General features: G+C 46.2%; 1 protein-coding gene across 3 annotated transcripts in view; it reads right to left on the bottom strand.

Moving 5' to 3' along the window:
- Positions 1 to 1725: 1725 nt before the first annotated feature.
- The window catches only part of hivep3a (HIVEP zinc finger 3a), a 42643-nt gene continuing 18578 nt past the window's right edge, over positions 1726 to 25790 (bottom strand). For 2 of the 3 annotated variants that reach the window (XM_069711502.1, XM_069711503.1), the window contains exons 2-7: positions 14349 to 18534; positions 13749 to 13936; positions 9639 to 9808; positions 9485 to 9559; positions 4772 to 5346; positions 1726 to 3031 (exon numbers count right to left, since the gene is read on the bottom strand). In XM_069711502.1, the coding sequence (XP_069567603.1) occupies positions 2522 to 3031; positions 4772 to 5346; positions 9485 to 9559; positions 9639 to 9808; positions 13749 to 13936; positions 14349 to 18182 (5352 nt within the window). In that variant the 5' untranslated portion in view covers positions 18183 to 18534 and the 3' untranslated portion in view covers positions 1726 to 2521. Of the gene's footprint in view, positions 3032 to 4771; positions 5347 to 9484; positions 9560 to 9638; positions 9809 to 13748; positions 13937 to 14348; positions 18535 to 22347; positions 22537 to 25790 lie in introns of those variants that run through there. The other variant, XM_069711501.1, reaches the window with a different exon arrangement.

Below are 25790 nucleotides of genomic sequence, written 5' to 3'. Positions count from 1 at the left end.
TACACTTCATACAGGTACTGGAGAGTTGTTGGAGGCAAGCTGTTGTTCAGGCCACACCAGTGAAGGGAGGTTAACATGGTAAGGCTTGGTAAATCAGCTTTGTAATTCAGCTACTAATACAAAGAGTGCAAAAAAGAGAAGTCCAAGGAAAGAGCGAGAACAGTGAGGAAGGCCAGCTTTAAGCTCTTCCTCAGGTGAACACATGGTCACCAACCGAGGGGCAGCAAACAGGAAGCCTGGCAAGCAAAGCAAAAGAACGGCACACAAACCGGCACAGCACCTACAGCAGCGAAGAACCAACGTACCGCAAACACTCGAGAGAAGTGTGGACAACACCAGACCGGAGGGAAACATGAACGATCCGATGGGTCCGGGTCAAAAGAACAGGTGGACGATTTATGCTGCTGCGTCGTCTTGTCAAGATCACTGGAGTTAACAGGTAAAAGACATAATCCTGATAACCGTGATGGTACGCTGATGTGATCGGACTGAAAGGTTGGAGCCACCTTTACTCACTAAAATATTATTGCTGCTGCTGGAGACTTTTTCCTCTGACGTAATTGTCAAACTCATTACATGGACCTGAGGGGAGGAGTTCATCAGGGATAGATCTGCTGGGTTTATCACTGACGTAACAAGTGACCCAACAGCCTCCAAGTGATGGAAACCGGTTTAGATCGGCTCTTTGCTACATTTTTCATTTAACGGTTTTCTGGGTTTTCATTTCTTCAGTTTTATTTATAGAAAGATAAACTGAAAATCTTTCTACAGTCATGACCAGAGACAGATTAACCTCCTCAGGCAACCTGGTATCACTGCAAAACGTGAAATAGACACGCATTGGCCTGTCAAGGGGTGAAAGTTACTCGTTTTCCTGTAGTGGACGAAAAGGAAACCTACTGCATGTGTGTAGCCATGTGACTTACAGGGAAATTAAACATCTAGTTGAGGTTTCTAAATACGCACGTTTGGGGTTAGGAAATAAAAACAAGTCAACAAAACGTTGTTACCTCCTGCATTCGACTCTCAACAACCTGCACGGCAGTCTGTGATTATACAGAAAATGTCCTTCGTTGCCTCTGTTGCAGGACCTTGGTCACATGATAAGTTTTACGCTTTCAAAACATGTAACGTTAACGGTGCAATGCCACTGAGGGCCACTAAAGCTTGGCTCCAATAATGCTCTGACTTCTCATGAAATACAGTCAATACATTTTGTGCACGTCATTATGGTGTCAAAGTGACACCTTCTTAGTTTTCTGGCGCTCCATCTGAAAAAAAAGCTCTGCAAAAAGTTCATAATTAGACCTCCAAAAGCGGTATCTTTGGGGGCGTGCTTGTTTGATTGACAGGCCTGTATAGGTGTAGGTGGGCGGGGCATAGTGTCCTCCAGATCGAATCAGATTCGCTGCTTGTTTTGATCCAGCTCGTCCAAATATGGTCACTTCTGGTTTCAAAAGGGCAAGATGGCGACGGACGAGGTGCCGAACTCGAGGCTTCAGATCGGCAGTTCAGAAACCAACGTGTGATGTCACTGTGGGTTGACTTCAATCTCAGAAGTGTGACCTTACCCTTTAACTATCAAACATACAACGCATTCTTGATACTTACTTGTAGGGTTTTCTTACTTTTCATGCCGTCAATGATTTCCATTCATTTACCATTCAGTGTTATATTATCTTCCACTGGTAGAAATGAGAGAATAATAACAGACTCAAGAACAACACCTGTTGCACAGTTTTAATATAAATCTGTAAAAATGAGAAGTTTAATGGTAAACATGAAAATGACGGAGTGATTGTATCATTTAGAAAAGCAACACAAAAATACACGTATCTGTTTATGAAAAAAAAGTGTACCGTAGCTACCGTGTACGTGAAACAGGTTTCCACTGGATATCAAATCAGCTGTCAGTGCACTCCAAATGTCTGGATCTCAGGCTTCTCTTCCTGAAGGTCTTAGAAAAAGGAGCTGATCATAACCCTGCTTCTTCAACACAAAGACGACAACAACAAAAATCTGACAAATGATAATAATCATCATCATCATCATCATCATCATCTTCATCTTCATCATCATCATCACAGCCTTTAAGCATGACATTTCAAACCACAATCTCGACATAAAATTGCACTTCAAAATACTGGTTGGGGTGAATAAATATTTGTGGTACCTTTCTATATCCATTTTGATAATACAGTACATTAACACAGCAATAGTATAGTAGAGCTGTCACCGGGGTTAATAGGGAAACTGATTAAAACTTTGTCTATTTTCATTCCAGCTGCTTTTGCATATAGTACAGAATTTGCATAATAGCACATAAATAAATTAACACCGATGACATCGAACAAGAGGGTAAAAAAGATTTACAAAACATACTGCATATCTAACATAGCGTCTATATATATTATTTATATAAGTACAGCGTCATTCAGAAGCGGTGCTCAAGTGCTCTTGCCTTTTAGTCGTCGACTGGTCGTCAGTCTTGTTGCACTGTCCCTTTAGGCTCCGCCTCCTATCAGAGTTGCGTGTGGGAGGGAGGAGCCTTTTTTTGGCCTGCTGTGTTCTCGGGGTGAACGCGCCTCTCCGTAACAGGTGCGTCTGTGCTCACCTCCGGGTGTCTCGTCTCTGTCCCGGGACTCGGCGGTCGCTGGATGCCGAAGCACCCCGGACTCTTCCCGTGTGTCGGCCCGGACTCCTCGGCGTGCGGCGGGCTGGCTCGGCTGCGGGGCGACGTCTCTTTCAGAGCGTCCCAGTGCAGCGGCAGCGCGAGCCTTCCCTTCGGAGCGTCGCTCGGCCTCCTGGGAGCCCCCGGCGTTGCCGTGTTAGCCGTCGCGCTGCTCACCAGGCTGTACAGAGGGATGAGGGACCGAGGCTGGATCATGTGCATCCCCCCGATCGAGATCAGGAGGCTCTGGGATCTGCCGGGCTGCTGGGAGTGCAGAGGGAGGTGGCTCAGGAGGTTGTGGGCTCCCCGAGGCCGCGCGGGATGAACGGTGTTGTGGGTCAGACCGACTTCATCCACCGACTGAAACAACAAGAGGAAGGGAAACTTGAATGGTTCTGCTGGGAAACTAGATCGTAGGAGACGACTCAGAAGGCCTCTTGAAATGTACCACACTGGAAGATGAAAAGAGGCATCGAGTACCAGTTTAATGACCGTTACCGTTCACGGTGGTCAATTGGAAAGACTCGAAGATTATTTCACTTTGATGCTCGAAAAATGTTTCGAAACTAAGTTCAGGACTTCGAGTTAGCAGCCATTAAGACATGAGCAGCAGGTAAGCACTTTCACAGGATCATGACAAATGTCTCATTTCCCTTCATTTCCCATGATCCCTTTAAACCGGTGTCAGTGTCTCAAACGGTGCACTTACATCCTTACACTTCATTCACACCGTCAAGTATAGAAACAAGCAGCACACTGCGAGTACCGGGACGGTTTATTCACAACAATCTATTAGTATATGTGATATTTTTCCCCCCTGGTTTTACGCGGCTGGTTGTGATGCGTTACTCCCGTCAGCAGGTGGCGGTGATGCACCTTAAAGCTGTTTGCTTTAAGTTCTGCGTGGAGCTCCGTGACAACGTAAGTACACAAACTCTGCAGGTAAAGCTGGCATACAAGTCAACCGAAGCTTTGCGCAGTTATTAGACCGGAGCAGCAGCGCACGATCCATCCGGTGAGCAATGATCGACGACCAGACAAAGTCAGTTTAACGTTGGACATGAAGCGAAGCCGAAGACATGCTTCCCTTCAGCTCCGACGAGGCTTTTAGAAAGTTCGATGACATTTGTTGAGCCCGAGTTTACGGCGCGAGTGAGTCCTTCTCTGTATGTGTGTGTGAGTGCAGGGTGGTGTTGGGGGGGTTGAAAGGCCATTAACAGTCGAATAGTTCCAAGTGACCATCGAATAGTGTTTTTGCTTGAAATGCACCTCCCTACTTTATGCATGAATCAGGTATTTAGGTAAATAAAAATGACTCCTGTTACAAAATATCCAGAGTTTATAGATGTATGTCTGTGTGTGCAGATGTGAAAAACAACCCTGCAGAGAAGGTGAATTACCATGTGCTCCTCTGAGACCTATATTAGTGTGAGGAGGAAGTGGTGAAGTTACACCATAACATAACCACAAGTTTGGACTAGACGTGTTTTTTTTAATATACTTTATTAGGGTGAGCTGAGATATTCTCCCGTGTTGTTTTCGTCCACAACATGTGGTTCCAATCTTTGGTATTTAACGATCGACCTGCTTCTCGTTTTATCAGCGGCTGCCCAGGGAAAACATGTTGTGTCTATTTGGGAGCTCTCCTGCATTATTTTAAGGCCGGGAGCTGCAGGCTCGGTTTGACTGATAGAAAACAAGAGAGTTGCCTTTCCTTCCTTTTCCAATAAATGTACGACTTTAAAATAACCTCGTATGTACCAGCCTATCTATATTTGTTCTAGATGTTGACTTACAGATTTAACCGAGCCACACAAGATTGGCTTTGTGAGCCCTAAAAGCTGATGTATTTAAAACTGTTGGCTGAACTAACAGAGCTGGATCAACTCACAGGTGAGGGAAGACTGCGGTTTGAACAAAAGCCACGATTTGACCGGCAATAATAATACACACACCGAAAAACACAGCAACATTTGGAACAAGACAGAAACAATGGCCGGATCGGCTCGTACGAAGACGACCAAGTGAAACGCTGTAAACAAACGTTATGGCAGCGTGTTTTTTTTGGTTTTTTTTCGAACAAAAGCTGAGGTGACTCACCAGTCTTGCTGCGGATAGTTGGTCCCTTGGATGAAGACAGGTTTGACACTGAGCCGTGGCGTCCGCCAGGGCGCCCGGGGGCCCGGCGGGGTCCGACCCCTGGGACTGGGCCGTTCTAGGAGAGAGGCCTCTGACTGGAGAGATCTGTCTCTGCGGGGTGGTGGAGACGTGACAACTGGGCGGGGACAGAGGTGACGGAGGAGTGGGGGACCGGCGAGGCCGAAGCGATGGGCTGCGAGGTGGAGACGGCTCCCTCGGTGGAGTCGAGGATTGAGTGCTTGGAGAACGGGAGCCTCTGGAGGACCCCGATGCCGACGCGTCGAGGCGTCTGCGGGCGAACAGGGCCCTCCTGGTGCTGGCGGAGCTGCTCTGGGTGGAGTCCTTGGGGGGAAGCGGGAGGGATGAGCTGCATTCAGGTTTCACCAGCTGGCCTCCTGGACGAGCTCCGTCGCCTTCATCGTATCTGACACTCTTGTCTTTTACGACGTCTTCCTCGTGATCTCCTCCTGTCCCCAGATCAGAGCGCTCAGGATCTTTTCGTGGATCTGGGTGAACTGGTTGGTCTTCACAGACTCCTAAGACAGAAAAAAATATATTTATATATATATATATATATACACATGTATTTGAACACATTTACCTGAGACTTCTCTTCATTTCTCTTCCACCTATGAGCCAAAACATTGTAAACCTATTTCAGATGAAGCAAATAACGATTATCTGGTAAAAACAAGTCGCGTCAAGTCTGGGAAATACAAGATAGTCAGTGAACAGTCGGTTCTGGATGTGGTAGAAATGTAATGAAATGTAACGACCTGAGAGACTTTGACAAGGGGCCAAATTATTACGGCTCGATAACAAGCTCAGAGCCAGTCTGCCGTGGTGAGCACCTACTGACAAACCATGAGCCGGTGACCGATGTGCTGGAACGAGTTTCATCTACGGTGGGTCTCGGACTCGAACGGATCAGCTGTTCACATCCTGGTCCCTGATACCACAGGACAGGATGGAAGACTTTGTAAAGTCCAGGTCTGTGATGGTCAGATTGTTCTGGCTCGTCAGTGTACTCCACCAAGCATCTATTCTTTACATGAAACATGTCGGCTCCGAGTGTACTGGGCTGATACAGGCGAGTCATGGTTCTTAATCTGAGCTTCTGTTTGTACCATGTCAAGTCTGGTTTCTGGTACAAACAATAAAGATCAGTAGCCTGGCTCCATCGGACACGTTAAGGTTCGCTCAGCTGCTCTGACAGGCGGACCAACCAGCAGCCAGTGGGGTGACTAAATGTTTCTCAGTGTGGTTGAAGCGATGGTAGAGTCTTGGTGCATATGGTGGACCATGCTGATTGGTTAAAGGCTGCTCCTGTAGTTTAATTAACCAGACCAGAGATCTACGTCTATTAGCAACAACTCAAAATGATCCCTTATGGAGAGTCGCCAGACGCATTTGTTCACAGTGAAGTTATGTCTAAAAGAACAGTGCTTTGATCTCAACTCTCCTAATGTGTCGTGAAACCTGGAGAACAGTGAGGATGTAAGTGGGCTGTTTTATGGTCAGTTCATAACAGCTGAGTAAGCTCTTCCTCTGAGTGTCAAAGCTTCGACATACAGAATCTTTCATCTTTAAACTTGTACGTCCAACATCTTGATAGGTTGCTGGCCAATGTTGACATTTCTCTCAAAACAAATGTGAAACAGTGACAAGTTATCTGTATTGACAGCATCAGTGCACTCTTTAGGATGATCGATCAAGTTCGAGTCATTGAGGACGAAGGTTGACGTGACTTCCCTGCGTATAACCAACCAATCAAAGGGCTGCTTGTCATCTTCCAACCAATTATCAAATCCAAATAAACACAGTAACTACATTATGTGATTCAACTTCAGTTATTTTACATCTAAATAGTATGTTGCCACAAAAATGTGTAACTTTGTAAGAAACAAACAAACAACCGGCTACGCTCTGACCCGGTACAGTTATCTGTTGGGATAACATGAGCTGGAGCTAACTTACTTCATTTTTCCTGTTTCTTGTATTTAATTTTGATGTACCAACATCTTTGTAACTTAGTTTGTCATACAGATCAAACGACGGAGCAGCTGAATCTAAAGATAATTAGGAAAACAGCTGATCAGCTGGTGGTGCTAATAGCAAACTAGCGATGTTAGCAGGGGAGCAGTGACGGCACACTAAACAAGCTCATTAGCTTCAACAGACTGCTCGTGTGCAAAGAGAATAGAAATGATGAATCCACAGACTTAAGGAGCATTTACTGCAGGTTTTACATCCTAAATATCTCAGACAGTTCAGCTCAGAGCCGTCAAACCTTGTTCTCAACTTTTCTGTGTCTGTAGTCTCTCTGCCTCTGTAGGGCTGATGTGAGATTAAAAAGACAACCTGTGGTTATCTTCAGTTATAAATGCCTCACAACTACTTACTGTGTGTTACAGCGGCTCACTGTGAGTGCTGATGCTAAAAATGATCAGTATGGTGATGCAGGTTTTTAAGTATTTAATAATATTTGAATTCTTCACCAATGATCACCAAACCAGATGATTTCTGCTTTGTTATTTTGGAATCTAATTTATTCAAATCAATAAAGTATTTTCGCTTCAATAAAGACAATACAATACAAATGTTCTGAATCATACAATGTGCAATAACGAGCCCGTGTCGGTTCAAACTGAAACGTATGTAACGGTGTCAGTGACAAACTCTGATTGTGTGTTTTGAGAGGGAATATTTCAGCACATATTCTGAACGGATAAGATCAGACATCACGATGATGTCATACGCTTATAAACACATAATAAAAACAAACACATTGTGATCCGTCGCCACGACGACGAGAAGGCTGCAGAAGAAAGTCTCTTATGTCGGTCCAGCTCTGTCAGTTCTTTGTATTCAAATTAAACAGGTCAGATATTTATTCAAATGGGGGCGCGAGGAGCAGATGTCACTCGACATGTGGCACAATGAAACCTGGTGTCAAGAGGAAGTTGAAAATACACATATGAAATGTGTTTGGTAGCACGTTTTAAAAACACCCAAGTGGAAAACACATGATGTTTGTGTCCAGGCTTATCGATAAGGCAATATTAGCCAAAATGCTAACGTGCAATACATTTCAGGCAGGTGCAAACAGAGCTAACAGTAAGCTGACGTGGCAAAATATAAGAAAAAGATGGGAGCACGGGACATGTGGGCCGATCAGAGGTCGGACTTCAAGTTTTCTTCCTGTTTTTAGCATGAAATGTAGAAAATAATGGCACTGGTACTGCTTAAGTAGCATAAAAAACAACTTCAAGAAGATTTTATTTTGTCATATTGTAGTTTTCCACGACAGAAGCTTTCCATGATTCACCTTCTTTATCTTTGACTGCTCCTTCCTGCAGCCCCTCAGTTCATCTACAGTCTGACAAGAGCTGTTTAAGCTCCTGTCTCTTTAAGGCCCCTCCTCCCTAGAAGCCCACTTTGTTTAACCTGAAAGCTTGTGACCCCTGTATCATCATCTTATTGCTTTCAGAAAGGAAACTCGAAACCTGCCAAGATAATCTGTCGTTCTTAAATTGAAAATGAACTTCTAACATCCATCCGTACGTGTTTAAACCTCACTGACTGATTACAGCAAGTCAGTCTTTAATCAAGAGTTGTATATACAATATTTCTATATCCGCCCCCTGCTAATAGGTGTACATGTGAGAAATGACCTGACGTAGCCAGTCAAATATTATTGTGCTGTCACCAAATGAGTGTCAGTAGGTGGTGTCTCCCAACACCATCAGTCTGCTCTTCATGAGGACCACAGAAAGAAATGCAGGACGAGCTGATGTTTCCTCGTCATGAACCGAGTGTTCGGAGCAGACTGAAACCTGAACTTTTATTCTCCATACGTTTACCTCATTCTCTGGAATCTGACCAGCCAACATTATAACACTGAATACTGTGGAGGGTTCGACATAACGGTGGCCCGACGGCCCGATGGCCCGGGGCCAGTAAAGGTTTTATTCAGGGCAAGTTGGTTCGCCAGTCACGGGCCAGTAGCGCCCAATTAGGGTCTATGTCATCAGCACACCCCCACCACCCCGACAGCACAGTTTACACCAGCTCGCTGTGCAGACGTGGTTTTCAACACACTATCATCCTATTTTTGTCCTCGCCTTAATGCAGTATTATTTGACTGAAGTGAATCACAAATCCGTCCAGAGTTTTGGGGCGTTGTAGTGTGATAGTCACCCTGTGGAGAGCTGCACGGTTAAACAGACAGAGAGGCAGCAGGTCGGGACTCGCCGTGTGTTTGATTGACAGCAGCTGAGCGTACAGAAAATATGCTGGGTTACACGAGTAAACACGAGAACACACAGCAGGCACAGGTCGCTCCACCACGACCACACGGTTATTCTCACCCTGTTGAAACGCTGACTTCACTATTGAGGTCTTCCACACTCACCGAATCATAAATTCTGTTCTTATATCATAAACATATTTAAAGTGAACATCCCTGTCGTACGCATTGTGTATCATATAAGTCATCAAAATTATTTTGATTCTTTAGCTGCCAGGTTGATGAAAATATACAAGGGGGCCAATAAAACTCTACCTTACTAGATAAGTGGACCAGTGGTGAAAACAATGTCACACGGACCCATGCTGTGTTTGACGGACGAATCTGGAAAAGCATCATAGGTCCCCTTTAAGGCCACAACGTACCTTCATGTGCGTCCTCTGGGTAACAGCAGGTGTTTTTTCCGGGTGTTTTAGATGTCAGGCGTTCAGTGGGGCTCACTGGAAACAGAGAGGAGCAGCTCACTGTGAATTCACAGGGAACATTAGAAACAAAAAATAACAGTTTCACTGTCTTTACCTTTAGCTGGAAAAGTGCTGTTACAGTGACTGCAGCTGCATGGTGTGGACTCTGTGGAGAGCACGCTGGTGTTCCTGCAGTGAAATGCAGAGTCCTCAGACTGAACCTCCCCTCCACCTCCACCTCCACCTCCACCTCCACCTCGAATGAAGCCGTACTTCTTGTTTGACCTGCAGGTGTGAAGAGAGGAAGTTCAGTTTGGTTCCCTGTCAGCTGTGTGTTGATGCTGTTCCTCTCAGGGACGACAGCAGCGATCGATAAGAGTGTAACGGGAGCTGACCGGCGGTCCGCCGGCCCTTCAGCACCTGTGAGCAGCTTTTTTTTCGTGCCCGTATTTATCCGGAGTAAGTGCGCTATCTGTTTGGCCTTTACTACACAGGGAGCTCACACTGTGGCAGCTGGGCCTGGGGTCCACCCCTCCATGCACACTGAGGGTCCCTCAGCGAGGCACCCACTTCAGCTTCGACAGAGCAGCTTTCATGAGGCAAAAAAAAAGTAGATCCCCCCCCCCCCTCCCTTTCCACCCTCTGCCTTAAAAACCCCTTCACAGCTCACACCACCGCCGAGTCCAAACATGAGGGAGTCTACGATGCGTCTCAAGGTTCGGGGGGTTTGCTGCAGTCGGCCAATAAAAACAGGCCGGAGAGGGAGGGAAGCCCTGGCCCAGACCAGCTGCTGCTCCAAATAAGCATGAAAAAACACGGAAAATGAAAACACACTCCGATGACAAACAATGGCTCTGGTTATAATCGGCCGTTTTTTTCTTCTATTTTCACTGCAGGCTGGATAAACTCGGCACGTATCGTGAACGGCGGCTTTTACAGTCCCGAAAAACTTTTCAAGTTAATGAAAGAGAAACACTTCATGCCTGTGCGCTGTAGTCCGACACTGTACAGCAGACACGTACAGAAGGATTTTCATGCATTCACATCCAAAATTTAGAGTCTGGGTCCTCTCGGCTTTCCGCTCACCAGCTGAAAAACGACGGGGACGTTGGGGCACCTCGCTGCCTCGTTGTTGTCTTTTTGTGCCTCAGACAGACCGAACAGACGGAGAAGGGAGAGAGTGAGCGGGCGTGAGGATGACTCACTCTTTTTAGGAAGGCTGCGATGAGTGTCAACGTGAATCACAACGGGGATTTGTTCACAGACACACTACCGGACAGAAAAAGAGACACACAGATGGCACCTCTCTGCACTCCCCTGAGCTGTGATTATTTCTGATAGGTATCAAAAGTACTGAGGGTGTCTGGTTCAAATTAATCTGCGGCAACGTGTGTGTGTGTGTGTGTGTGTGTTTAAATGAAAGAAAAACAACTAACAGAACTGTGTCCAAATATATTTAATCGTACACATTTCCACACTGCTTCTTTCAAGAACACATTCAATGTTGATCTTTGAAGAGCGGCATCTCCTCCATTGACTCCATTAATGTCTCTATCAGGACACTTTGGAGTGTGATTTGTTGTTGTGCTGGGCCATCACTGCTGAACTTTAACTCACTTCTGTGATCGTTATTATAGCATGAAGCAGAAGTACTGTTTCTATGGTTACTTGCATTTAAATTTACCATTTCATATACTGTATTACAACCTGATTTGTAACCGTGTTTAAACTGAAGGTTGGATGTTTGTTGGAGCAGACAGACAATCAGAAGTCTTTTTCTGCTGCTTACACTGAGACACGTCAATCAAATGTGGTACATCCAATTAGAGTCTTAGATATAACATCCAGCCAAAAGTTTGGTACCGAGAACCACCCACAGTTGTTTAATTAGCCTCAAGCCGAGGACACATTACCTGCAAGGCGGTCACAGAACGTCTTGGTGTTCATGTCAACAGCTTGAAGCAGCGAGAGTTTCATGTGTGACGCACACGGCTCTCAGCAAAAATAGACAAGGAGAAGATCTGTGATCATAGGTGTACTATGTAGTCATAGCAGGCACCCAGTGTAGGCTCCACTTATATTATGTCAATAGTTTAACAGGTGTAGGACGGTGTGTTTTCCCTCTTTCTGTCTCTGTGTGTGTGAAAAATCCCGGGGCTGCTTTTGGTTTCAAGTTTACTTGTGGGACCTCAAACATTTGATCACTGATGTCCAATATCAAAGGGAAACTCGATGGAGAAAAATAGGAATTGCAGCAACATCACCACAGCAGACACATTGGCAGTGACACACACACACACACACACACACACACACACACACACACACACACACACACACACACACACACACACACACACACACACACACACACACACACACACACACACACACACAGCCGTACAGCGAGGTAGTGCACCACGCAGGCAGTGTGTCGCCGGCGTAACAGTCTAACTAACCTCTGACAGGCCTGACAGGCTAAACTCAGGGATAGAAAACTCCAATATCAGATCTTATTCAGCCATTATTCTCCATTCTGATTATCCACTTTTTAAACAGAATCACACAAGTGTGATGATTTCCAGTTCTTCAATGTGTTACCCTGATGCTGTCCTTGTCTCTGTTGCTGATGGGACGTTTTTACAGATGTTATAAAGACCATAATAATCATTTAAGCTAATATATAATTGACAAAATGAATCATGGGTAAAAATAAATAATAAGTACAGCCCAAATCCTTGTGTTGTTGGGTTCTTTCCCATTTAGACCTCAAATTATTATTATTATAATCATACGTACTGTGTTAACCTGCCAGTTCATAATAAAAGTAAATGCCTGACAACAAATGAATACAAATCCTTCACTCCATGTTTACTCAGCACATTCCCTTTGTCTGTTGACAACGATGTTTCCATACGGCAGGTTTCTATTAATGGCCAAAGCATGCGTGCACACAAATCTATATTTCCTACTTATTCCTGTGGTGTCAGTGTGACTGTGACGCACACACACACACACACACACACACACACACGCACGCACGCACGCACGCACGCACGCACGCACACACACACACACACACACACACACACACACACACACACACACACACACACACACACACACACACACACCGTGCTGCTGCTCCATGTGAATGGCTGTGATGGCTGGTGTAAATGAATCTCTGCAGGAGCAGAGGAAGGTAGTTTCCTGGCTTCAGCCCTTCAACAGACGGGCTCTGTTGGTGCAGACAGCCAACCTTCGGCCTCTCCAACATGGTGGACCGACAACAGTTTCCAGAACATACCACAATATGTGACGCAAGATTTCAACACTAAGTAATGAGGCTCGTAAGTCGGCCACTCCAGCGGTATGGTTGTGTTTAATTTTGGAGCAACTTTTCTCAAAAGAGATCGTAATGTTTTTCTGCAATAAAATTTAGGGACCCGGCAAAAGTTGAGGGAAACGATTAACGATGAACAAAGATTCATATAGTCACTTCCTGTGATGATCAGCTTGCTGCACATCACAGACAAAGCTGGGAATATTCCAGTTCTCACCATTTTCTGAAATGAAAGAACTTTGGGGCTTATAGTTGCAAAACAAACAATAAGTCATTAAAGTGATGTAGCATAATAAAATAGACTGTCTGTGACTTTAATACAGAATATATAGGCTATATTTTCTATAAAAAAACAAGTGTTTTAAATTATTTTTAAATATTAATCAAGACACTGAAAGCACACAATAAAGCGCAATCTTTTCTAACTGTAGGGCTTCAGCACAACCTGTATGATTAGACTGGCGTAGGGAAGTGTGATGATTGGGAGCCTAATTCTCTTGATAAAGACTACATTTCTTATAAACGCTGTCACTTCCTGTTCAACTGTGTATTTTTTTTCCCATTAAACTGTCAAGCAGTTTGTTTTGATGAGAGCACGGGAGGTTGAAGAGCCTTGCTGACTGTAAATAATGAGTTGTTTTTATTGATTAAGTAAGTTCGGTATGGGAAAGCTTACTTTGTGCTGTGATGCCTTCAGCTGAGCTTCTATTGAGCACCTTATTGCAGAGAAATGTATGTAATCATAGAGCAAATATTGCAGAGAATTCTCATTAATTATTGCAATGACAAGACCAGAATTTCCTGGGAGGACTGATCAGTGTAAACAAAGACAACATGTCAACAGTAATGCTGATGTTGTTCTTCTTCCACGGTCCCACTCACCCTCTTTCCGTGATCCAAACTGCAGGAGACTGTTTGTCTCTGGAGCACATCGGGACTTCCTCCTCGTCCTCCTCCTGCTGTTTCTTCTTCTCTTCCTCCTCTTTTCTGTGTGACCGGTTGTCCTCTGCTGACGGCGGCCCCGTCCCCGTCCCCTCCAGGTCTCTGCAGTACGGCGGGCTGTTGTAGACCTACACTCGAAAGAGACACGGGCAAATTCACCAACTCTGCTCCAGCATGCCCAGGGAGACAAAAATTGGGAATTCTCATTGAACAATGTGTTACATAACATTTGTTAAAGCACATATATTTTCTTTCTTTGCATGTTATGACGCAAAGATTTCTATAATCATGTCGTCAGTATAGTTTTATACTTAGTTTTATTTTAAGGTTAGCAAACAATCTTCCCTGCCTTCCCCTTTGGGGATTCCCTAAAGGGGAAGTTAGCAGGGCTAACCCACTCTTTGCTACACCTGCTGACATTTCTCTTCCTCATTTTGATCTGTCTAATAGTTCCCTGAAGTTCTGTTGTGAGGGTCAGTTTTTACAGTCAACCTCACAGATGTATAGACAGGTGGAATCAGCGGTCAGTGCAGTAATTACCTCAGTGGAGCAGGGTCTTTTGTTGTCCTCTTGCTCCATTGACTCCGCCGTCCTGACTGACATGGCAGATACAGTGTAGATGGAGGGGCTGAGCCTCTGCTTGCAGTGCAGCAGAGAGAGAGCCGTCTTGCTGGAGAGGCCAGGTGGGTTGGGGTCATAGCCGCTAGTAGACCACGATGAATACACTGAGGGCCTCTGTTCGTCCAGAGCAGAAGGGTTCGGTTTAATGTAGTTCAAATAGCACCAGCTATTACAGGTGCTGGACAGCAGACTGGGGAACGAAGGTCCAACATGCGAGACGGGAGAACAAACACCTGGTCGACACGTCTCCCGTCTGAGCTCCTGACTGCGTGCGTCCTCTGTTGCCTTGTCGGAGCATCCCGCCTCCCGCTCCTCTTCTTCTTTCACTCTTTTCTGCTGCTGTTGGGACTCGGGAGGGAGCTCTATACTGTTCGAAGGGGAGAGCATGCGCTTGTTGCCTCCTGAGCCTGACAACCTCAGGCCATCGTCAGACCACAGCTGAAGATCTGGACTCATGTTTCTGTGGTTTCTGTATTCAGCTGCTGAGATGCCTACGTTGTGTGTGACGGCGTCGACGGCCTCCAGGGGCGTCGGGGACGTGGACTGAGACAGCATGGTGTATATGGCACATGCCGGGGTGAGGGTGGCTGTTTGGAGACGCACAGCCACATCTGGAGACGTGACTGGCCTCAGGGTTTCCAGACTGGAAGTGATGTGAGGGGCAGAATGCTGGATGTGGGAGTGACCTACTCGAACATCCGAATAGTCGTCGTGTCGTAAGGGAATCTCCAGTTTCAGTCCGGTAGACATAGGAAGATAGTGGGCTCTGGCTGCCCCTGATGGTCCATGTGTAGGATAGGGCTGTGGTGCTTGAGGAGGGGGCAGCTCTGTATGGATGTGTAAGGCCTCCTGTTTTGCAGCTAGAGGTTGGTCATGTGACACTTCTTTGCTGCCCATTAACTGAATATTCTGACTAAGTTTCCACTGAGAAAACAACTCTTTGCATTGTGATCCTACTGGATTACGCAGGACCGTGTCTCCTGACAAAGGAGAAGAAGAGGACCTTGTGCAGTACACAGAAGTCGGACTTGCTTGAGAGGATCTGCTAGGACTGACGCGTTCAGGACTACGACTCGGGACGGTACACTGCTCCTCCTCCTCCTCATCCGGATCTCTGATGGCGGTGTGTCTCATGAGAAGACATTTTCTTCTTTCCCTCCAGCCAACTGCTGAGCGCTCAGGGGACAGACAACTGTAGTCAAAAGACTTACTGCGGGTCTCGGCCATTAGGACACTAGGCTGTGAGTCATGAGGGGCCTGCTCAGACGCTGAGCGCCTCATCTCTCTGTGCTGATGCACCCCGGGCACCGTCAACATATGAGGAGCTCTAGATTTCCTCAGCGGTGTTGATGTGGCCATTTCCATGTCCGGTCTGTTTGGTTCTTCGAAGGATGTGGAGCGACTGGACGCATACGATGTACTACTGTCCTGACTGGGGCTGCGGGGCAAAGATATGGAGTCAAAACTGGATTCCCCTGAGGACTGGGCAACCTCAGCTAGACGTAAGCGCTTCTTCTTTGGAGGAAGCTTTTCGATCGGTAGCTGCGCTAGAGAGGGGCTTCTCTGTGGCCACTGAAACTCATCCGGTTTCTCGGAGTGTTTTGCGGTGGAGTTTGTCTCTGTTGAGGTGTCTGTTCTCACGTTGGAGTCCTCTGTCACCAGTATTTCTGGAACCTGTACATTGTGCTGGCGAACCAGCTTTCGGGCTGTCAGTTTAGCCGTTTGTTGTTGAGGTTGGGTCTGAGGCACCAGCTGATACTCTTCTTCAGGCGGAGAGCTCTTCGTTGCCTCCACGCCTTGATTCTCATTGCACAAAGATTCTTGTTTCTCAAAGGAACTAGTATGTTGAATCACTGAACAGGTCTGCAGCGCCGGCCTTCTGGGGCCCTCATAAGCTGCACCGCTTTCATCTTTACACTGACCTGACAAGAGGGCCGGAGAGGGTGGTGACGGAGAAGAAGGGTCATCGAATTCAAAACTCTCCTCTTTCCTTCTCTTGCGCAGCGTTGAAGCTCCGGCTCTGACTGCGTGGTTCATTAGCTGCGAGCGCTCCATTTGACTAATCACTGCTTCATTCCTGGGATGATGTGACGGGCACAGGCTTTGCTTGTGTTTCTTATAACCTTCCCAATCTTTGCATCCAACGCCACAGGCCTCGCACTCGTACGGCTGCGGTTGACTTTGCTGATGGTCAGGCACAGCGGTTACACCGTCGGGGTAAAATGAACGAGAACCCTCGTGTTCCTCTTTTGTGAGTTCGGCGCAGAGTGGAATCTCAATAGCTGGCTGCCGTCGTAGCATCCCATAACGACGGGTCGCCTGCGTTTCAGAAGCTTGTCGTTCATCAAAGGACTGACTCAGGCGGAATTTGCCGCGGCCGCCACTGGAGGCGTCGAATGAACTGGCTGCAGATGGCATTGAGTGACTTCTCACCAGAGGGGCGGTGGATGTTTGGCCAGCTGGCTGCTCCACATTTTGGGATTGATGATGAAATTTTTCACATGGAACCCCCATGGTGATGGAGCCGCTGCTTTTATAGCCAAGATCTCCGGCTTTCGGGCTGTGAATAAGCGATTCTTTCGCACTTGAACTCTTCTGAGACTCGGAGCTGTTCTTTCTGGAGAGTGAGAATCTCCTTGGCTTTACGCTGTCGATTTTACTGGTGTCCACCACTGCCTCGTTGATGGTGATGAGTTTGGTGATGTGGTCGATGACCTGTTTCTTGGGCACGGTGAAGGAGAGGTTTTTGTCCTCCTGACCAGAGGGATGCTGGTTATGATGACGAGACATCCTCTGCAGGTGTCCAAGACGTCCGTATTTACCGAGGATGATCTCTGCATAGCTTTTGGCACTTGTGTTCGGGGGGCTGTCCTGTGACTGCTCGGTACTTTCAGAGCGGGAGAAATAGCCCGATTCTGTACTGCCTCTACTACCTAATGTTAGAGAAGAGGTCTTTTCATCAGATGAGTCTTGAGGAGCGTGTTTGCCCCTACTTAGACGTAAGGCCAGTCTCTTTTTCACTGCGTAGGAGTCAGTGTTTCCTCCAGTACAATCTTTGGCCCGGTCCGTTTCATGACTCTTGTTTTCTGTGACGCTGCCTTGTCTCTCTGTAAGGGAAGAAGCTGATGACAATGGTTTTGTTTCATCCTCTGACTCAGTGACTTGGTCCTCTACAGATTTTGGCTCCCCGAGTGCCAGACCGGCCTTCACCCTGTGGGTATGCGATTTGCGGTGTTTGTACAAGTTACTCTTGGTCTTAAAAGAGAAGCCACATGGGGCGCATGGATAGGGTCTTTCCCCCGTGTGGGAGCGGATATGTTTCTGTAGCACACTGGGCTTCGCACAAGCACGGCCACAGTAAGTGCAAACATATTTGCCTGGCCTTTGAGGCTTGCGCTCTCGTTTCTGTTTCGGGGTACCCTCCTGGGTTTCTGGTTTAGACTGGGTAGGGGTCCCCGCTGAGGAGGTTAGGACTCCTGGTGACAAACTGGAAACTGCGGTTGCTTTGGTTGCTGCTGTTGCCTCATGTTTGGGCTCCAGCGGTGCCTCGATGCTCTGCGGCTGGTGCCTGTGACGTTTCCGCTCGGGGTTCTGTCTTCTTCTGGGTTGCTGTGGTGTGCCATGGGTTCGTTGTGGATGAGAGGGCTGGGAGGGAGACTTTGGCTGTGGGCCTCGCTGAGGAGACTCTGGTTGACAACGTTCTTGACCTCCGGACTGCTCCCCAGTCGTCAGGTGACTACGCAAGGCCTCCATAAAACGGAAGGACAGCCTCAGGTAGACACGTGGGATGCGTCTGCCCGAGCCAGGCTACGGAGTTACAGCCGAATCATTAACTGGGTTTAACGTGAATGAATTCTGCCATGCTTCATAACGTTTTCTTGTTTAACTGTATTGGTTGATAACAGAATGAAGTCATCAAATGTAGAACGGTGGCATCGAAGCGTGCAGCTGTGATATGTCGTGTGCTGTGGAGGAAGTCCTCTGCCCTGATGACCTACAGTATCCCATCATGAAGCGCTCGGCCCGTCTTGCTGCCGCACACACACACTGATGCTCAGCGGGCTCAGTTGAACGTACGACTCTTCTGTCTCCTCAACATGAATATCTGTGAAAACAAACAACAACAGCTATATAAGATCAAGCTTTGAGAAACAGAGAACCCTTTGACCCTGGTTGCAAATTATGGATATCTATGTTTAACGTGTTACATAATCCCCTCTTTGTGTCATAATAGTCATCTTTCACTTTCCCCTGGCTGCTGCTGACCATTTTAAATGAGAATGGTTTATGTAATGTTATTTGTATAAAAATATACCAGCAGGCAGGGAATAAAAGAGATGATTCTGCAAACGTTCCCCGAGAGAGGAGAGACGACTGAACCACTCCAATAACGGCATCCTTTCAAACTGTCATGGTTTTCAAGGATTTTCTTTATCAGCCTTGCATTACTTATTTCAAACCCGTGGACCATAATGTATTTTTGTCGGACAGCACCACATGACATATCTCACCCACTCCCGCACAAAAAACAACACGTCAGATCTTCCTGCTGCGAGATGCCCAATAAAAATCCTGTCAGATGGAAATACTAGATTATCCTGCTTGAGGAGGGAGCAGTAAAATAAAAACGAGTTCAGAAATACATTTAAGTGATCACTTGTGCGCCTTGTTTAAATTGTTGTCATAGAAGTACCTTAATGAAATTGCATCGCTTAAAGTTTTCCTTTGATTAATGCTTCATGTTTGCGATATTTTGTCATCGAACCATGCAGCGCAACACTACAGAAATGACGCTGCGTGCTTCATGTCTGATCCGTTTCATCTGATTAACTGTGATCTTAGAAACTTTAAAGGGCAGAGCTGAATGAAGTTGAGGGATAGCTGTGAGTGCCTGCACACAAGGTAACTCAGTGGAGATGCTGAATTAAATTCCCAATGTTATTTAGTGCCAGGATACTGAAACAGTAAACAAGGCATCCCACACACTGACCAGCTGGTTTCTACACCCACATTCTGGTGGAAGACGGCAAAGCTGCTGGAGTTAACCCAAAAGATGGCCAACAGGTTGATCACCATCTTTGGTTTAACTTGTGGGAACGGTATACATGCTAGTATCACACGAGTATGAAACCGGCACTTTACTTCAGCAAAACAAGCATACAACAACATAGGTAAAGATTTCCTGCAGTTTGTTGAACACCATGAAGGTCAAATTAAAGGCCTAACTCTCCTGCTGTAGACTAGTAAATGTAGGTCAGTCAGGTTTTGTAACTGGACTCGGAGACTCTGTTGTCTCACTTTAAAATCACTCCTCAGACTGTGAGACGTCGAGAGAAGCTGCAGACTCTGCATGTGGGTGACAACAAGCAGAGTGAAGTACATTTCAGTTCTCGCTGTACAAGACTGGCACCTCAAGCATTTGACATTTTCATCATCACACAATGCATCTGCTCATTTACACTTGTTCCAGCGCAAAGTAAAAACTGTTCATTTACACCTCACTTAGAGCGAGTGAACCCAGCAGCTAGTGTTTGTTTCCGTCAGCCCGTCTCCCCACAGATTCCCCTGTCCTTGGCTCTCAGCCTCTGTGATTCCCTCTGTTTGAAGGCTGTGCTAGAAAACACACGTCTAGGTGTAAAGTTTCCAGTTTTACCGTCACACGGCTGTTTGCTGGAGCAAATAACTACAGATTTAGTGAGAACTGACTTAGAAACAATCCATCAAACATCAATACGTCTCCTCTTAAAGGGGAATTCCACTGACTTTACACATCAATATCCGTTATCTGCTGCATTAACTGTCATACCTTATAAATAATGTTTTAAATACTGCATGGCGTGTCAAGCACTGTTATAGAAGTGCAATGATAAATGGGTGGCGCACTGTTTTAACCACTCGCTGATATTTTCCACTAAACTAAAAATTCTTGTTTGTATCTCATTTTATACAATTCACGGCTTTGTTACTTGTGTTACAGTGAGTCATGCCAGTGATTCAGGGTAAACAGCACCAACTTCATCAAACAGATGCACCTTAATGCGTCCATCATTCATGCTGCTATGTGGCGATGTGACACCGTCTTGTAGACTCATTGTCGCCATTAGCTTTCCTTTATTCATGTTTTTAGGGGTCCATTTGTTTTCCTTTGATGACATTGCTGGCCAAACTGAGACGGTCCGTGAGCTGGTTCTGGCCCACGAACCGTATTTTTCCCATCTGTGCTATACCTCCCTGTAGTGAGATAGAAGCTGACTGGTTTATGTATGTTACATAAACAATGAGAGCAACACAAACCTGAAAAAAAAAAAGCTCCTACTACCTGAAAAATCATTTGGCCATGTTGGTCCAATGGCTGCAGTGCTGAGTGAGCGTACAGTTAGTTACAATCTGCAGAGCGCTCAAAATCTGCAGGTGATCAAACACGTCCAGCAAAAAAAACTCCTATGTTTGTGAAATGCTGCGTCCATTCACACACACACACACACACACACACACACACACACACACACACACACACACACACACACACACACACACACACACACACACACACACACACACACACACACACACACAGAGAATAATGTACAAATGGCTTTTTAAAAATCTTGTCAATTTCCCCTTCTCACACTAATGGGCACCCAGCGGTGGTTCCTATGGTAACGGCCCTAAACCATGTGGTAGCAGATGGAAGGAGAGCTGGAGGGCTAAATTTATCTTCCAGCATCCTCACCGACTACAGAGAGAGAGAGAGAGCAAGGGAGAGAGGGAGAGGAAGAGGCAGGCGAAGGTGCCTCCCTCCCAGAAGCTACTGCTTTTTTGGAGAGAACACATCTAAAAAAAAAAAAAATCCAAAAAAAATCAATACTTTGAGAGTCTTGAATTTGTACTACACTGATACTCCTCCAATCTTTTAGGAGGAACCACAAAGAGAAAATACAAACTGAGGGATGACAAAGAACACTGGACAAGTCTTCAGAAAAAATAAATTGTGCCACTAAAACAGTTTTAAACCCACCTTTTCCTGCTTTTTTCTGATTAAACTGGATCGAAAACAAGCTAAAAATGATGCAGAACTGTAAACGATTTGTGTAAAACTATGAATATCTCCTTTAACACAAAGCATCATCAAAAAGTAAGAACTTCACTGACAATGTTATGATGAAACCCAATGCAAATGTGGACTTGATTATCTCGCAGCCTCCTCTGACCCGAGCAACACCCTGAATGCCCTCATCTGTTGTTGTTTCCACGGCGATGTCAGCTGAGCATGAGCAATGCCGTCGAGTCAGAAGGTGCAACTTCATCGTCAGCCTGATAACAGGCGCTCTCCAGGGACGGAGAGGAGAGCCCCCGGGGAGACGCTGCATGCATACACAGCTCTCCCTCTCTCTCTGTGTGTGTGTGTGTGTGTGTGTGTGTGTGTGTGTGTGTGTGTGTGTGTGTGTGTGTGTGTGTGTGTGTGTGTGTGTGCGCGTGTGTGCACTTGGGGAGCGCTCCCACAAGTCCACGGGAGGACATGCCAAGCATAGGAGGTTGGATACACAACACAGGGAGCTCATTCACTCCCCAGTCTGAGCTGCGAGCTTTAATACACAGCCCACACACACACACACACACACACACACACTCTCTCTCTCTCTCTCTCTCTCTCTCTCTCTCTCTTAGCTGCAGAAGCTGCACTGTCTGCATATGCTTAAAAAACGGCTGCTTTCAAGCGGAGTACAATTGCACAGATGATTCTTGTGTTTTTCCACCACTCGCTGGCTCCCTGATGCAGCAGCCTTTTTGCAATAACAAAGACACGAATGGAGAAAATCCCCCTCAGTCCCCACATGGCGTCACACTCACACTCACCCCAGCATCACTGCAGATGACAAAACGATATCAAAGGCTTTTTTCCCCCCTTTTTTGTTACCTGGTTGCAGGTGGTGTTGTCCTCCGGTTGTGAATGAGTAGAGAGCGGCGCGAGGTGAAGAAGGAGGAGGAGAGAAAGGATGAATGAGTGACGGTGGAGGGAGAGGGAGAGGTAATCGAGTCTCTGCTCTACGTGCACTGGGCTGACAAACAGGTAGCGGAGTAGATTATGTGTATGAATGAGGAGGAGGGGACACTCGCTGCCCGTCCATCTCCACCTCTTTCCTCCACCCACCCTCCCACCTCTCGGAGTCTCTCTTCACGGGTCAAAGTGAAGCGGCAGCTCCTTATTTGGAAGTTGACGTAAGCTCGTGTTTCTTTTGGCAGCGGTGTCGGGCTGCACAGCTGGCAGAGCGGTGAGGGGTAGAGGGGCAGGGTGAATGGTCGCTGGTTTAATTTGACCGGGAGAGGAGGCGGGGTGGGGAGGGGGTGGGGGGGTTACTTCATATTTTTAAAACACACAGTTTCCCCATTCAAGGCTCATTTTTCCAGTAGAGGTGGAGAGATATTGCTGATGCGTTCTAGAGGACTCTGGAAAAATTTAAAACATAAGGACCCGGGGGGAAAATGTAACTACAAAAAAAAAAAAAAGGAGGGGGGGGGGTAAGGGGGAGAGAGGGAGAGAGAGAGAGAGAGAGAGAGAGAGAGAGAGAGAGAGATCCGGTTTATAAGCGCAGCCCTGGAGAGCGTCCACAGCGCAGGGGTCCGGCTGAAACGAGTCCAGGCAACTCTGACATCACTCTCTGCTTTTTTATGCCGTGGGTTATTCCCCCCCCCCCCCCCCCTCCGCCAACTGACTTTTTTCAGCAGGCTGAAAGCTCGGAGACATGTGGAGCTTTGAGGGAATACCGGCCGGTGGGATGAAGGCAGGCGGTGAGCCGCTCATCTGGCCGGGCGTGAAAAGGGGAAGCTGAGAGGGGAATGGAAGAGAGCCCAGCGTGTCCGTCCTGCACCAGGCAACACAGAGTCCCTGTGACTCCAGATTTAAAAATGATCTGAGGGTCCAGCTCTCAGGCTGATATTCATGACAATAGACAGTTTTATTCATGACAGTAAAAAATCAGAAAGAGCGTTACCTGACCCCAAAAGATAACACAAAAGGAGCTCCTTTGGAGTTCTTTGGATGCAATATCAAATTACTAACATTTTTTTCAAACACATCCTCCTCTTTTTTTTGGTGCTAATTTTCCATGTATGCATAAAAAACTGAGTGTAAATTATAAAAATGTAAAATAAAGTTCAAATATTGAAAAAACAAATTCTTTACGTCTGGCTCGTATGGAAAAGTTGGGGAATTGTTAAAAGCAAAATTCCTTTGTAATCAGTTCCGTCATTGCACCCTCCTCTTCTGCAGTGATTTTAATGGCACTGCTGTTCATCCTGATGTGTGACTAGTGTACAAATAAAAGTATGGCCACATGGCGGTGCAAGTTAATGTGCATTGCCGTTAAATCTTTCATGAAAAATGTGCACTACATTGAGCTGCTGGTCAAGCAAGTGTTAGAGCTGAACTCCATCACGGCCCACATGCAAGCTTCACTCTGGCAATTCTGGACAATGGTTGTAATTTCACAAAATACACCACAATTTAATTCAACAACATCCCAGAAGCAGTTCTCCACTCGCTACGGATACGTTGATGAAAGAAGATCAGCCCGGCAGGAAGACAAACACAGAACGAGCAGAGAGCGTCTGGTCAGTTTTCAGAATAAAGCTGCTCGTATCACATCAGTCCATCAGCGTCTACATGTGGTCATTTAAAGAGGAGAAGAAATGTGTTCTCACTGCGAACCGAATGTGAATTATAATTACTAAATTATCAAAAGGATGAATTTAATTTTAACAACTCAAACACAGCCAACTGTATAGACTTTGTCTGTCGGCTACCGCACAAAACAGTAGAAAATAATAAACTAATTACACAGTGAAAACAGACAAAATAAAGAAACTATCCAACAACAAAGCCAGCTGACAACCAAGAGAAAAAAAAAAAAGAATTATGGAATGAGTAAATCAGGCAAACAAACAACTCTGAAACTCTCCTGATGGACTTGGAGTCGTAAAGTGAAAACAACAAAACTGTTGCAGATGTCTGAAATACTCATGTGGTTCCCTGGAGGGACTCTTCAAGAATAGCCAGTATGTATTGCGAAAGCAGGTCCAACCAAGCGGCAACCAGCAGTGAAGTCACCCTCTGGTTTGTGAACGGTCGCTGGGAAGCCTCGAGTTCGGATTCTGGCCGGCGCCAACTTGCTAGTTGGAAGCGGTTTGGAGCAGGAAGTGACCATATTTGGACAAGCTGGGAAGGAAGGAGCGGTGGATCTGACTCTATCTGATTGGAAACCCGAGGACACTACGTCCCGCCCACCAACCGCAGAAATCTGACTGCATCGCAGGCCTGTCAATCAAACAGGCATACCCCCAAAAACAGGGCTTTTTGAGGCCTAAGTAATGACGGGATCATTTTCAGATGCACCGCCAGAAAACTAATAAGAAGGAATGACTTTAGCAAACAACACCAAAATAACTGGTGAAAGAAAATCATTAACTTTGTATTTCATGGGAAGTTTTTGGAGGCTTTTGGCACTTCGACATCGTCCTCATTTTTCAGACCCGGAAGCTGCGTCCACTTTTTATACAGTCTAAGGGTCCAAACAAGGACTGCTGATGCTGCGAGAACAGGGAGACATTTTTCTGTTTAAACTCGGATTGGACTTTCAGTTCACTCGGTTGATAGAAGAACAAAAATAAAGCTGGTTTACAGCTGGGATCAGGAAGAAACCCTCAGCACAGCGGAGGCGCTGTTCAGCACTGGTTCTGAATTTGAAGTAAGAAGAGACATTTTCTTACTGCTGCTGAACAAAGCCCAACAAATCCCTGTTCAAAGTTGGATTTGGGTAGCAGTGACCCAGAGCGAAGGTTTGGTCGGGAGACGAGAGATAATTTGATGCGAGCTGCAGAATGAACACTTCACATGTCTCCTGTCACTCAGAGGAAAGAGTGTAAAACATCTCACATCCAAGTTTCACCCACAAACATTGAGGATTTTTGGGCTATCGAAAGTTTACACGAGAAGTCTCGAGATAAATGTTTACCGAGGCTGAAATCTGCTGCAAATAAAGATGATTATTGCGTCCGATATATTGTGGTTTGCTGTCATCTTATTCGAGTGTGACAGGAAGACTAATATTGGCCCTCACTCCACATGTCGGCCTCTCGGAGGTGACAGAGCTGCCAGTGTTGCAGCTCTTTCACAGAGGACGGCTGCGTCTGTGCAGCTGGTCCTGGTCCGGATGGCCTTGTCGCAGCGTGAACACCACGATACCAAACACATTTCCTCAACAGGAATTATCTTTTCCCTTTTTGTTTTGAATGTAGGACGAGAAAAAGGGACGGAAACGAAAAGATAAGCTTTCACAATACTGTCCTCTTTCACAGACTGAA

The sequence above is a fragment of the Brachyistius frenatus genome, unplaced genomic scaffold (genome assembly GCF_029030835.1).
Source record: "Brachyistius frenatus isolate BFR_SWC_R1_liver_20210118 unplaced genomic scaffold, ASM2903083v1 Contig_101, whole genome shotgun sequence".
Classification (NCBI taxonomy): domain Eukaryota; kingdom Metazoa; phylum Chordata; class Actinopteri; family Embiotocidae; genus Brachyistius; species Brachyistius frenatus.
Note: the sequence above shows the minus strand (reverse complement) of the source record. Positions and strands in the feature narration are given on the sequence as shown.